Here is a 12684-nt window from a genome sequence, read left to right as displayed (position 1 = left end):
TTTTTTTACTAATGCTGGGAAGGGTCTTGAAAGTCATTAGTATGGTTTATGTGAAATTGATTTTAATTTTTCAGATCTAATATGCTATAGGCTATATATTACATGTGTGTTATTTGTGGAGCTTTTCTCCCTGGGCCTCCACTTTAAAGAGATCTGTGTCCAGTGGACTTTCCCGGTTAACCAATGTAAAATAAAATATATTAATTAATTAAAACTGGCAGCATCTGTTTGTCTTAGAACGTATTCACTGGAATTGGTTCATTTGAAATATCTTATCAGAATAAATATGATTCTGATTTTAACCTGTCAGCACCCTAATCACCTGGATAACACATATGCTTTTGTTATTTTTCCCCTTTTGCAGTGCCTAACCTGTACGATAAATAACTGCATAGGAATGCCTACCCGTCTAAAAGTATGTCGACCACCGTACGCCATTGCCATACAAGTATAAAGTAAAAAACAGCTGGTGCCGGTGTACGGTAGCCTTCAAATGAAGCACTTTTGTAAGTGTAACACAACAGACTTAATTCATTTATAACAAAACACAATGACCAGAGAAGACCAAAGATGATTTCTTGCCCAGCACATGTATAGTTAAAATTGCATTCAGCAAGAAAAACTGGTCGTCATGTAATGAGCGAACATCTGAAAGCAGCTTCAAACCTTGAAACCACGGTATGCATTCCTTTCTTAAAAATCTTAGCTGCTCCACCCATACCTCCGAAGTGTACCTCGTTACGAGGAACGTACCTCATTTGGGCTCTTAAATACTTCACGTTCCTCGAAGTCCCTCAAAGTTCCACATTAAAAGGGTCTGTCACACATTCAGTGTTAGGAATTTTTTAAGTGAAATCCATGGTAAATAGAAATGAATCATATTAATGCATTAAAGGATCTTCTTTATAAGTAAAACCAGCATATTTTAACCATCCTATGACCTTCCTAGTTGAAGTTGTTAGTAAGCCATTAGTATGTGTTCCACATTTTGCCCATCTGTTCCACATTATGAAGGCGCGTCTTCCTCATTTTGGAGATGGAAGGTTGAGAGCTATGGACCACCAAGAATTTAAATCGATGTCTGTATAGATGTGTCAGTGCAATCTCCTCTTACCCATGAAACATAATTTGTGGGCATGACACAACACTTTAAAAAAAAAGTGAAATACAGCAAAGTTTGCACAGATGTTCTGTCTGCGTTCGTGCTGGCTAGTTTAAAATGCAGTCTTCACAATAAACAACTTCGGAAAAAAACAAACGTACGTTGCATTGTGTTGTCCCGCACAGTTACAAACGTCAGATGTTAAAGCTGGGACAGGCACTAACTTTTAAATCTACCATTCGTTTTCGCAGAGCACAGACTACGACTCCTGCTAGGCTGTGTGCGCGCTCTCTTTGCAAGCCGAGTCAGAACTGCCTCAGTGCTGACGTCAGAGCCGCGAGTTGCTGAACGCGCTCCACACGCTGCACTTTAACTATTTGTGCAGCTTGTTGGAACCTGTCAGTGGAGGGGCTGTACTGGGAGCTAAATGGAAAACTGAACCATAACAGTAATTACCGACTCTGTGATTATTACCTTTTACTCGCTGTACAGTTATCCTACATTGTTGTCAGTACAGAACCTGGAATAATTCAGCTCTACCTGTGGTTAGGACACCTACCTTGCTACTTGTGAAGTCGGGACGTGTGTTGTTGCAGCTGGTTCCCAGTGACAACAAAACCAGCAACGTAGCCAAAAGGCACCGGGAGTTATTCTGTTTGTTGCACTGGCGAAAGGGGCACGGGAATTTTTTGTACAATATACATATATACCATAGCCAGTGGGAGCAACCGTGTGTCAAAGTCAGCCGAAGGAGAGGAGCTGCCCAGAAAACGAGGGACAGAGGCAGCGGTGGAGCCCAGGAAGGGCTGCTGGTACTGCCGGGGTAGATGCATCGGGAAGCATAGGGCAAGTGTCCCGAGTGGGAAGGCTACCGGAAAGTGACGAGCCTCGCTTACTGGTGAGGTTCACTGGAGACCTGGAGCTACAACTCGTAGCTTTTTCCTTACGCTGGAATGATAGTCATGAGGACCCGTCTGGAGTCGATATAGAAGGATTAATTGTCAAGTTATACTGTGTTGGGTAACCTGGACAGGTGAAGTTCACGCCAACATGAGCATCATAATGAAGCCCCGATCCCGGTCCACCAGCTCTCTTAGGACTACGGACGCATTCTGGTAATTCAGTGCTTTCTTGCAGCGCCTCGTGTTTAATTACTTGCAGTTGGTTCATGGTTGGATACTCGTAACTTGAGTGAGTTACTAAGTTATTCATAAGTCCTGCTATCTGCAGGAAAGTTTTCCCTTGCTTTAACAGATGCCTTTCCTTTCCATTCGTACTGTGCATGCTATTGCCAAGTGACCAGCTTAATTGTGTTTTACTTTTATTACCACTTAACCCGTGCAATTAATGTTCATTCTCTTAAACTCTCGTGGTCCCATTTGTTGTATGGCACAATATATTCCAGAAAGTAATGACCTGATTTAATGTGTCTGCTGAGATACTACATAGGTAGGTACTGTGAAAACATCAAAGAAGACAAAAAAAAAAAAAAAAGGAAGGCATATATTTTTTTAATTTTTTCATTTGACTGCCAGGTATTTCAGTTGTTTCAAGCGCCTTTTTCAAGATGACATAAGGGACCAGAAACAAGACATCAAAATATTTAATAAGGAATACTGCGCAAAAGAAGCATAGCTTGCTCCGTTAAACTACAACTAAAATCCATATAGACGGAGTTACAGTGTGAATGGTACTTTAAATCAGATTGTAAAGTAAAATTGCAGTGGTTAAAATAGTAGCAGTAACAAACATGCTTACTATCAAAGATTACAGTTTTGGGTGTTAAATTTGTTGCATGCTGGAGTAAACGAGGATTTCCTAATATTACATCAAGAGAAGACAAAAAGTAAAATGAATAAATTGAGCTTAGGAATGGGGAGGGTGATTTTAGGGTATTAGAGCAAGTTAGCCACTATTAAAACATTTGCATTTAGAGAAAACCATTAAAAGGCCATAACATTTTTGTTAGGCTTGTTTGTTAAAATGATAAATCTTAGCAGTTAGTTATGCCTTTCTCTGCTGTCAGGTCTAGTATGGAAAGGAACACTGTAATGTCTGGTTGTCTGAAAACAGCCATAAATTCTGTAGAACTTTAATAGAGGCAAAGGAGCTATTTGAAAGGTTATTTTTTTCTCACATGCCAATATCTAATACCAATTAATTACTGTGTATATGTGATATATGATTATGTAATTGTTTATATAGATAGTTAAGTATGTACAGGCATTTTATTTATTAATTTGTTAAAAGGGTTACTGATCTCATCCCTCTCAGACCCTTTTTAGTCACAATCTGGACCACAGGGACAAGGGCAATATAGTTATCTATATTTATATATCAATATATATATGTCAATATATACATATATATGTGTATATACAATATACATGTATATGTTTATCTGCATATGTATATCTATCTATATATCTGTGTGTGTATATATATATATGTATGTGTGTGTATATATAAATATAATTTACTGTAGGCAATCATTCAAGTTTTTGGGAGGTAGGAGAAAACTCTGTACCTCTGAATCATAACAACATTTTTATAGTGGATCATTTATTGGCGTAACTGGATACTCCATCTTTACTCATTCAGAGCAACAATTCAGTTGTATGGCCAGGTGAAACACAAACTAGGCATTAGATGATGTCATTTTTTTATTGTTGTTTGCATTTCATTTGTTGTTATCTGGATAAACCACTGGGTGCAGTTGTACCTTTTCAGAGCCAGCACAGCACCACTGTCTGATTAAGTGCCTATTTCAGTCACACAATATGCAAATGGAGACAGGGGTAATTAAAACCTGAGATGCAGGCAGAAAATGAGTAGCAGTGCATAACCATAGTCTTCTGCACAAAACTTCCAGGCAGTTGAACATATGCTCCTTCAATGCAAAACATGTATAAAATGTGTCAAGTGTCATTACATTTATGCTTCTATGACAAGTTAAGTATGGCAAACATAATCTACAGAATACAATCCATAACTTACCCTTCAGAGGGCTAAAATAATCAACAGGCAGTTTACAGAATAAAAAAAACATGATGACGTTAGCCAATGGAAGTGCATTACATAGATGTAGTACTCGACTAGGATTAGGCAAATTCAATAATGTTTCAATTTTTTCACTTTTTTCACTTTTAGTGCTCACATGCAACTTATGCACGAGTCCTCAAGGTCAGAATATATGACAGGGAAATGTTATTGAGCCTTGTTGTCTATTCCTGTGATTAGTTGCATTAATACACAACCTTATAAAGCTGTTTTTGTTAAATATTATTATTTTTAATTATTTTGTCTGTTGACCTGGTAAGCCCTCTAGGCATGTGTCTATTTTCAAGCACAACCGAGATTCTTTTTTGGTTAAGTGACTTGCTCAGTTGTGCACCGTAGGCAAATGGAAACTGCAGGAATTATACCCTGGGTGATATAATACAGCTTATTAGCTGCTCCTGCCTATAATTCTCTGCACTAAACTGCCAGGCATTTCAAAGTACATATTATCACAAGTATAAGAGGTGGCCAAATGGCATTACATTTTATTCCTCAGCCAGACACACACATAAAGATGATCTCCCTCTAGTCTCCTTTGAACTATAATATAATGTATGAAGTGGTTAAAAAAGGTATTTTATCTTCACACAAAACCCTGACACCACATTCAGTTATATAGGCTTAATCTGTATCACTTGCTTTACTGATATGCAAAGCCTTTCGGATATTTTTAGGAATGTATCACTACAGGTTTCATATGAATTATTTGCTAAATGTTAACATATTTTACAACCAGTAGAAATGAGCTGCATATTAAGAATGTTGTTCTTGGAAATATTTTGGGGATGTAAGATTTGATCGGTATTGCTACATTCTTAGCAATTGTTTATCCTTGTCTTTTACAGTCCTTCATTGTAACGGTCCTCTCAATATGTGTTTTATTTTCATTGGTACATCATATTTTTGGGTCTTTTTTAAGGTATGACTATAAATCTGCACTTTTAAACTACATAAGGTTAGTTCTCAGCAGGAATATTTTAAATTCATTTAGTGTTGATTGTGTGGATTAGACTTTATATGCAATGCATTGCACAATGATTTGTTTGTTTCTTTTTTTTACTGCTAAATATATAATGTACTTATTTGTTGACATTTAATTCAACCAAACATAGAGACTTCCCTTCTTTCAGGAGATATCCCTTAGTCACTTCATAGTACTTATGGAATTACACACTGTTTATATGTCGTTCAGGATTATTACAATTAAAGTCCTGAATTGCAATAAATAACTACAATGAGTAATTGTACAGCAGTGAGGCTGTCTAACCTGGGGGAGCTGAAGGAACATATCACATAAAGGAGTGATAGACTGCAGTCTTGTAAGAAAGAGAATGCATATGTGTGCTAAAATTAATCTATATTCTTGCTCCATACTGTACCACAAGACAAAAGCATTATAAAGTGAAAATAAGTGGCAGTGCTTGGCCTGTTATATCGGTGGTCTACAAAGACCATAAGAGAAAGAGAATACCAAGTTGTTCAGAGGCAATGAGCAGTAACAATCTTGGGTTTGACATTATGAGATACATATTCATTTTATTGCTTTTCCCTTTTAAATTCACAAATTAAATACATGTTAAGAGCTAACGTTCCTTGAGTTTTTAAAGCCAAGTCGTCAAGTACATCTATGATTGTCAGCGAAGGATCAGTACTGACCTTTAGTGTTTTATATGGTATATGGATTGAAATTTAAATCTGTGCAAAAAAGATGGCAACATTCTTCATGGGATAACTGTTTACTTGGCAACATGCTTAAAAGCCTTAGATGGAGACATGCTTCTGGCAATTTGAAGTTGTTTCTGTCAAAGGCCTGCATACTTTAAGCCATTTGAAATCATTGTCACCATGTGCAACAGAGGAATGCTAATGTGGATTATCAAAAGAAAGATGAAAATATGTCTTTTTAATAAAAGCAATGCATCAAAGTACTGGAACAGCAACTTGCTTTTTTTCTACTGTTTTGCGTGTTACAGTTAACAGGGGAAAGCAGCTCCTACCATACACATCTTTTTATAATGCAATTGCATCATATAATTTGTGAGTGGTAGTTGGAGAAGTGGGTTATGAAATACTATAGTTTGTACACATTACTAAGTGTAGAAGTTTGTACAGTAAGATACTTTAACACCAACCAGAAGGTTTTCATCATTTTAACACAAATGTTTTAATTCAATACCCTCATGTTCATTGTTTGCCTGGAAACATATTTTTAATTTATGTAAAATATATTTCATGACTATGTCATATCAGATGGAGGTTAGAAATTAGAGGCTTTTGACTAGTATTTTTTTAGTTAATATGCATGCTGTAGTTCCTTTGTAGCATCCGTTACATTTACTTTCTAAGTGCTGCACAATACCAAAATGACAGATGTTTGCAGGTCTTTTAATCACACCTAAAATGTGACGTGAAGGCTTCATGTCTCATCCTTATGGCTTTCAGGCTGTAATCAACACCATTTAGATAATGGTCTGATACCTATATATATCTGTTATTGGAATGGCGAAGATTTTACTATCTGAAGGTACGTGCTGAGCATTAGTGCTGTATGTACAGGACTGGGCAATGAGGAATAGTGTCGCTCGTCCCTCTCTAGTATCGATGACGAACAGGCGGGGTAGTTCGTTCATATGCTTTATTACATAGAAACGCATCAGGATGGATAGCAGCATTACAAAATATAAACAAACTAATTAACAGACAGACTATACAGACATACATCCTTACATCTCAACAGCTAACTGCAAAATGGCAGTCAGGCTGACACGTGCTCAGTATTTATACACTTGTGCAAGTCCCTAGAAAGCTTCTTAAAGCTGTACACACATATTGATCTACATCCTCCCTCTTAAATAGATTGCACTCAGTGAAACTACATTGAAGTAAGACATGCAGTAATATAGACATCAGAAACGAACACAATGTTCATGTCCAAGTTGCCATGTATCTGTAACATGGTCTGGAAATATGACCTGATCTGGTAATACAGTAATTAGAACTGGGTTTACCAACAGGGATAGTCTTCAGTGAACAACTTGTATCGGGAACATCAGGATTCATCTCAGGAACAGGGATATTTACTGGAACATCCTCTGAAACTGGAATGCTGGACAACTCACTTTAAGATTAAGAGTCTTTCTCTCGGGCTAGGTGCTGTGGTATAGGCTTGGACACCAGCATCAAATATTACCAATTCTGCCTAAACTTTACTCCTTGTAAATTTCACAATGTATGATCTCTGCTCTGGACAAATACTCTTCACGACTACAAAGTGATCATAACCTTTGCATGTTGGCATTCTCACTGTCTGTCCTTCATGCAATGGACTGAGCGGTTTGCTGGACGTGTAATAAGACTTCTGGGATAGATGTTTCCTTAACAGATGGGCTTTCACTGATCTGTTATTCTTAGTACTTGGAATCAATAAATTACTGCTGACTGGTAATGTAGTTCTGGGTTGTCTTGAGAACTGCGCATTCTGCCAAACCATTTGATGTGGGTACTCAGGTCTACTCATAACATGGATAAAGTCCCACTCTTCAGTGAATCTTTTGAATTGCTGGCTAGTAAACTGTGTGCCATTGTCAGAAATAACTTTGTGTGGACTACCATGGACTGCAAAATGATGCTTCATCTTAGTAATGACAGTACTGGATGCTAGGTTAGGATGTTGGTCAATAGATTCGTACTAGGCTAAGTGCACTTTATGGGCCATTTTAAGAATAGCCATTACCCCATGTGAGAATCAAACCCTGCACCTTGTGTCTGTAAGGTAAACACCTTAACCATTATGCCATCCTATCAACCTGAGCAGTTCTTGTTCCTGAACATATGTTATAAATAATTTCCTTACTATTATTGTTGAATCAATATTATTCCAGTCTGTTTCTGGTAAATTTATGTCCCCAGCCACTATCATTCTTCCCTCCTGTGTTTCCTGCAAGAAATGTATGAATTCCCCTAGGTCATCAGCACTTGACTTTGGTGGTCTAATACACTCCAATAATTGTTATATGTCCCAGGGCTGTCTTTATTGTTTCAGTTACACAATCTACAATATTGGTGTTATCATTGATTGTAATAGTCACAGATCTCTTAACAATCTTTAATCCCTATCATAACAGCTCCACCTTATTTTTTCTCAGAACATCTGTTACAGTAAAAACATTATACCCTGACAGAACTGGTTTCCACTCATTGTTCTTTAACCATGTTCCACAAACAATAACCACATCAATCTTGTGGGAAATTAAACAAAGTTTCCAATAGAAAAAACTGTATTATTAATGTTCCTAGTATTAACAACCATCAGAGATGCATAAAATGTTGCTACCTGTGAACTGTTACATTTTTGACCTGGCAAAAACCCTGTCTTGTGTTTGTGAAATATTGCAAAATATCTGCTTCATGACCATGGTTCCATTTCTTGTGAATTCCTTTCATTTTAGATCAGATGCTGCACATTTTATTAATTTAATTTTTTAGACCAGCTTGATCCTACAAGGGCTACAACCCTTTGCCAGGAGAGAAACAAAGTAGCACTTTTACTCACAGGGAAAGTTTGGCAGGAACACAAGAGAAACTCCTATGTTCTTAACTGTTAAGTGCTATACCATTGATTTCAGACAGATGGGAATTGCTTTAACATCGTACCTGAAGGAAAGCAATTCAGAATGCAGTACCCTCTCATGCTGCATGGCAATGTCAGTAACGAAATAAGAATACAAATCCCTGGTGTACAGATAGGCCTCCTGCAAAGGCACCTGCAGATTATTTCTACATATGGCCATCAAACTAAAACAATGAGCGAGAAGGTCAAAAACAATCAGTAAAAACAAAATGAAAACTCTAGCAAAGCTAGAACTTCCAATAAGTGACCTCCCAAACCTCTTGTGTAGAGACAAAACAAGTCATGGGCATTCAGAATTGCCAGTTAGCTGAAACACCTGATGATCATAAGGATCATTTGCATATATCCCATGTGCCTCTGACACGAGGTTTGGGAGGTCACTTATTGGAAGTTCTAGCTTTGCTGGAACAGAATACCGCCTACTCTTTTGCACTGCAAAAAGAGTTCAAAATTTACTGAGAAATGGTGATGCCAAAAATATATTCAATTATGGGACACAGAGTGAGTTATGCCTTACAATTGTGACCTTTATTCCCTGCAGAAGTATTACTCACATCACTCCTGAGTCTTAAAAGTAATAAAAACAAATTAGATACTTACAAAAGAGAAGTAGAAAACTGCAATTCACAAATTTTGCAGTGTGGAAAGGACAGCAACAAAACATAAAGTGTTGAAGGGTAGCAGAACAAGTGAGCCACGTAACCTGCAGAACAAGTGAGCCACGTAACCTGCCCACCTAGATATGTTTTTTATCCTAGAGTTTACAGTCTTCTCGTGTTATGTTCACTTTGTACATGCAACTCCCTAGGCACCTGCTATTTAAAAGGGATGGGGTAGTACACAAGTTACTAAGAGAGGTTGGTAACGGGGGTAGTATTTTAGTGCTGGTATTGGTTTACTGATATCACATGCCAGCCAAGGGCTACAGGCAGATCCAGAAGACAGTGAAATTGCTTGTAACTGTGTAAGGAGGAAGAATTTGAGATGTCTGGATAACATGGCTACTTTACACCCTGAGTGTATTAAAATGCAATGGCAAAATCAAACTGCTGAGTAACAGAAAACAAAATAATGTAATATGAAATTAATGAAGTGTGTGGTGTTGTACCTTACACTATCTACAGAAATTAAGGAAAACGTTAATAGATTGGTATGGAGAAGAAATACATTAATGCAAATCGAGCTACATTTATAAAATCCTTTTATGGACACAGAAAACTTTTGTGATCTAAGATAAATATGTCAGGTTTCATAAATCCAGTAAAGATGTATATCTAACTGGTGCCAGAGCCATGGCCTGAAGTTAAACGCCAAAAAATGCATAGTCATACCCTTCGGGAAAAACAAGGTTACCCCTAGCTACCATATAGGTGGCAATCCACTGAGCACAGAAAAAGTCATCAGGGATCTGGGGACCCAGGTTGACAGTAGCCTTTCGTTTGACACTCATGTTGCTAAAGTAGTTAGGAAAACCTGCTATATCGCCCACCTGATCATGAAGGGATTCACATCTAGATCAAGGGAGGTCATCGTCCCCCTGTACTCATCACTCATTAGACCTATGATTGAGTACAATGCCCGTTCGAATGTATCTGACCAGACACCTGCTGCAGCTTGAAAGGCCCCAAAAGTTCCTCACCAAAAGGATAAAGGGTCTCAAAAATATGTCTTATGCTGCCCGACTGAAAGAACTCCAGCTCTATTCAGTCTCATACCGCTTGCTCAGAGGTGACCTGTGCCTGACATATAAGGCCATGTCAAACCCAGATTTGATGAATATGCTTCACCTCAAACAATCTAGATCCCTCAGAACCACAAGGGCGGCAGACGTAAACCTTCACACCGTTATAAATAGAACGTGCTGGAGGGACAGATTCATCACCCAGAGACTCCTATGCTGTGGAACAAAATCCCGGTACATGTGAGGCAGAGCACCTCTCTGGCCTTGTTCAAGAGGAATCTTGACCAATGGATGGGAGATTGCAGATATACCCCAGGGATTACTTCAGTGTCACTGCTTGACAGAGGCACAGCAAAATGATAGGCATAGTTTTTATTCAAACTAAAGGGGTGGCGAAAGCCACATAACTATGGGCTAGGCTTATAAATGCCCTTGGGCAGATAGCCTAGTATGAACCTATGAACCTAAGTTACATATTTATTTATGAACAAAGATTCTATACAACTATCTCAAGGAGATGAACTGTAAACCTCCAGTGCTGTCTGCTATTCAGAACAAAAGAATTTGAAGATGATTGAATATTCTAAACCTGTAATTGATAACAACTGATGTCATCACTTTCATATGCAACTTGAATCTACCTGGGCAAGGTAACCAATTTCACAAAGTTTCTTCTCTGTCAGGCAGAGCTGAGACGGGCTGTTTTAGTGCCTGAGGCTGATCCCTAGACTGGCACTTACCTCCCCAGCTCTTCACCTGAAGAGCAAAAAAAAAAGTCTGCTTTTTATACTAGCTCAAGTACCAGTAGCCAGATACATGGCCCCCCACCCTGCTGCAGTGGAAGAGAGAACAATAAAAGGTCTGCAATCTTGAGAAATATTGGCTGGTGCTTCTGAAATACAGTAGGAAACTGAGTCCTCATTATGTTTCCCACAGCCCATCCCTCCTCAGCTGAAGAGCAAAAAAAAAAAAAGTCCATGATCAGTACCTGGGCCTCTGAAATGGGATGTGATTGGCTCCTGTATTTGAGTCCTGTCCCTGACCCTCCTTCCTCAGATTTTAGCTGAAGAAAAAAGAAACAATCTTTTTTTTTCCTTTTAAACTGTAGCAAGGTGCAGCTCATACAAGTTTATACCATGCACGGAGTACTACAGAACTCAGGTTTTAGTAAACTAATGGAAGCAAATCAGTTTCATAGCTCTCTCAACTGACCAGATTTTCTCAGAATGTCCAGATTTTTATCTCATATGTTGGTCTTTTCCTCATACAATTTGTGTTTTTTCTGGCAAACCACTCTGGTCTGAGGTCACAATATAATGCCAGATTACATTTGAGTTTCACACTTCATATCCCTCATAAAATGAAGCAAAACCTGGTATTCTAGTAACTTTCATAAATAATGACACGCACTTGAACTTCAGACTTCACATCCCTTCCATGCCAATGCAAAACTTCTTATTCTGTCATCTTTCTCATTTTATAAGAGCATTATTTAAAATCTGTCTCTATTTAGCCTTTGCCCCACTACTGCCCCCCCATTATTTTTGACATTGTCCAGATTTCTTGAGATAAGAGGTTGAGAGGTATGTAGTTTATACACCACAGTGTAACAGAATGCACTATAGCAACACAGTGGAACTAGATCTTGAATGATTTGGAATAAGAGTCTACTAACACCAAGTAATGTTGACCATTCCACTCAGAAATGTCAGTGGCTACTGTCGACCAAAGTAGTTCTGGAATGTGGTTTAGATGAAGTGGTTCCTTTTGTTGATGTGGCTTTGTACTATTAAATGCAGAACGAGATGAAAGCACTCTCTCAATGTCCATGACGTAGAAGGCCAAAATACTAGTCTTCTCATCCTCCTTTTAGTATAATCAGTTCCTGGGTGGCTACAATGCCTAATAGTAATATAGTCTTGTTGCAAGGACTTTGAAACAATCACTTTTGGACCTTTCATGATGATACCATTTTCAGACAAAATCTCATCTCTGTAAGGAAAATAAGGTTGCACTTCTTGGGGTAAGCTAGATTGCTTTGATGGCCATCCTCAATTGATAAAGTGGTTGAGCTTCTGTAAAACAGGATCTGAGGCTGTGTGATTTCTAAGCTTATCAAGACGTGTGCAAGAAAGATTTCTCACTTCCATAACTTCACAATCAAGTTTCTCATTCTCATGCTTTTCAGTGGTATTTCTGGGTGAGCTTTGT

At 38.2% G+C, this 12684-nt stretch overlaps 1 protein-coding gene across 2 annotated transcripts in view; it reads left to right on the top strand.

The window, feature by feature from the left end:
- The window catches only part of PDE4D (phosphodiesterase 4D), a 1733336-nt gene that overhangs the window by 333203 nt on the left and 1387449 nt on the right, over positions 1-12684 (top strand). Inside the window, exon 1 of one of the 2 annotated variants that reach the window (XM_044063809.1) lies at positions 1522-2217. The exons of the other annotated variant lie outside the window; for it this stretch is intronic. Within the exon in view, the coding sequence (XP_043919744.1) occupies positions 2153-2217 (65 nt within the window). The 5' untranslated portion in view covers positions 1522-2152. Of the gene's footprint in view, positions 1-1521; positions 2218-12684 lie in introns of those variants that run through there. 2 annotated transcript variants of the gene reach the window in all.

The sequence above is a fragment of the Protopterus annectens genome, chromosome 2.part2 (assembly GCF_019279795.1).
Source record: "Protopterus annectens isolate FY-2018-M chromosome 2.part2, PAN1.0, whole genome shotgun sequence".
NCBI classification, from domain to species: Eukaryota; Metazoa; Chordata; order Ceratodontiformes; family Protopteridae; genus Protopterus; species Protopterus annectens.
This window is presented reverse-complemented; position numbering and strand designations above follow the sequence as displayed.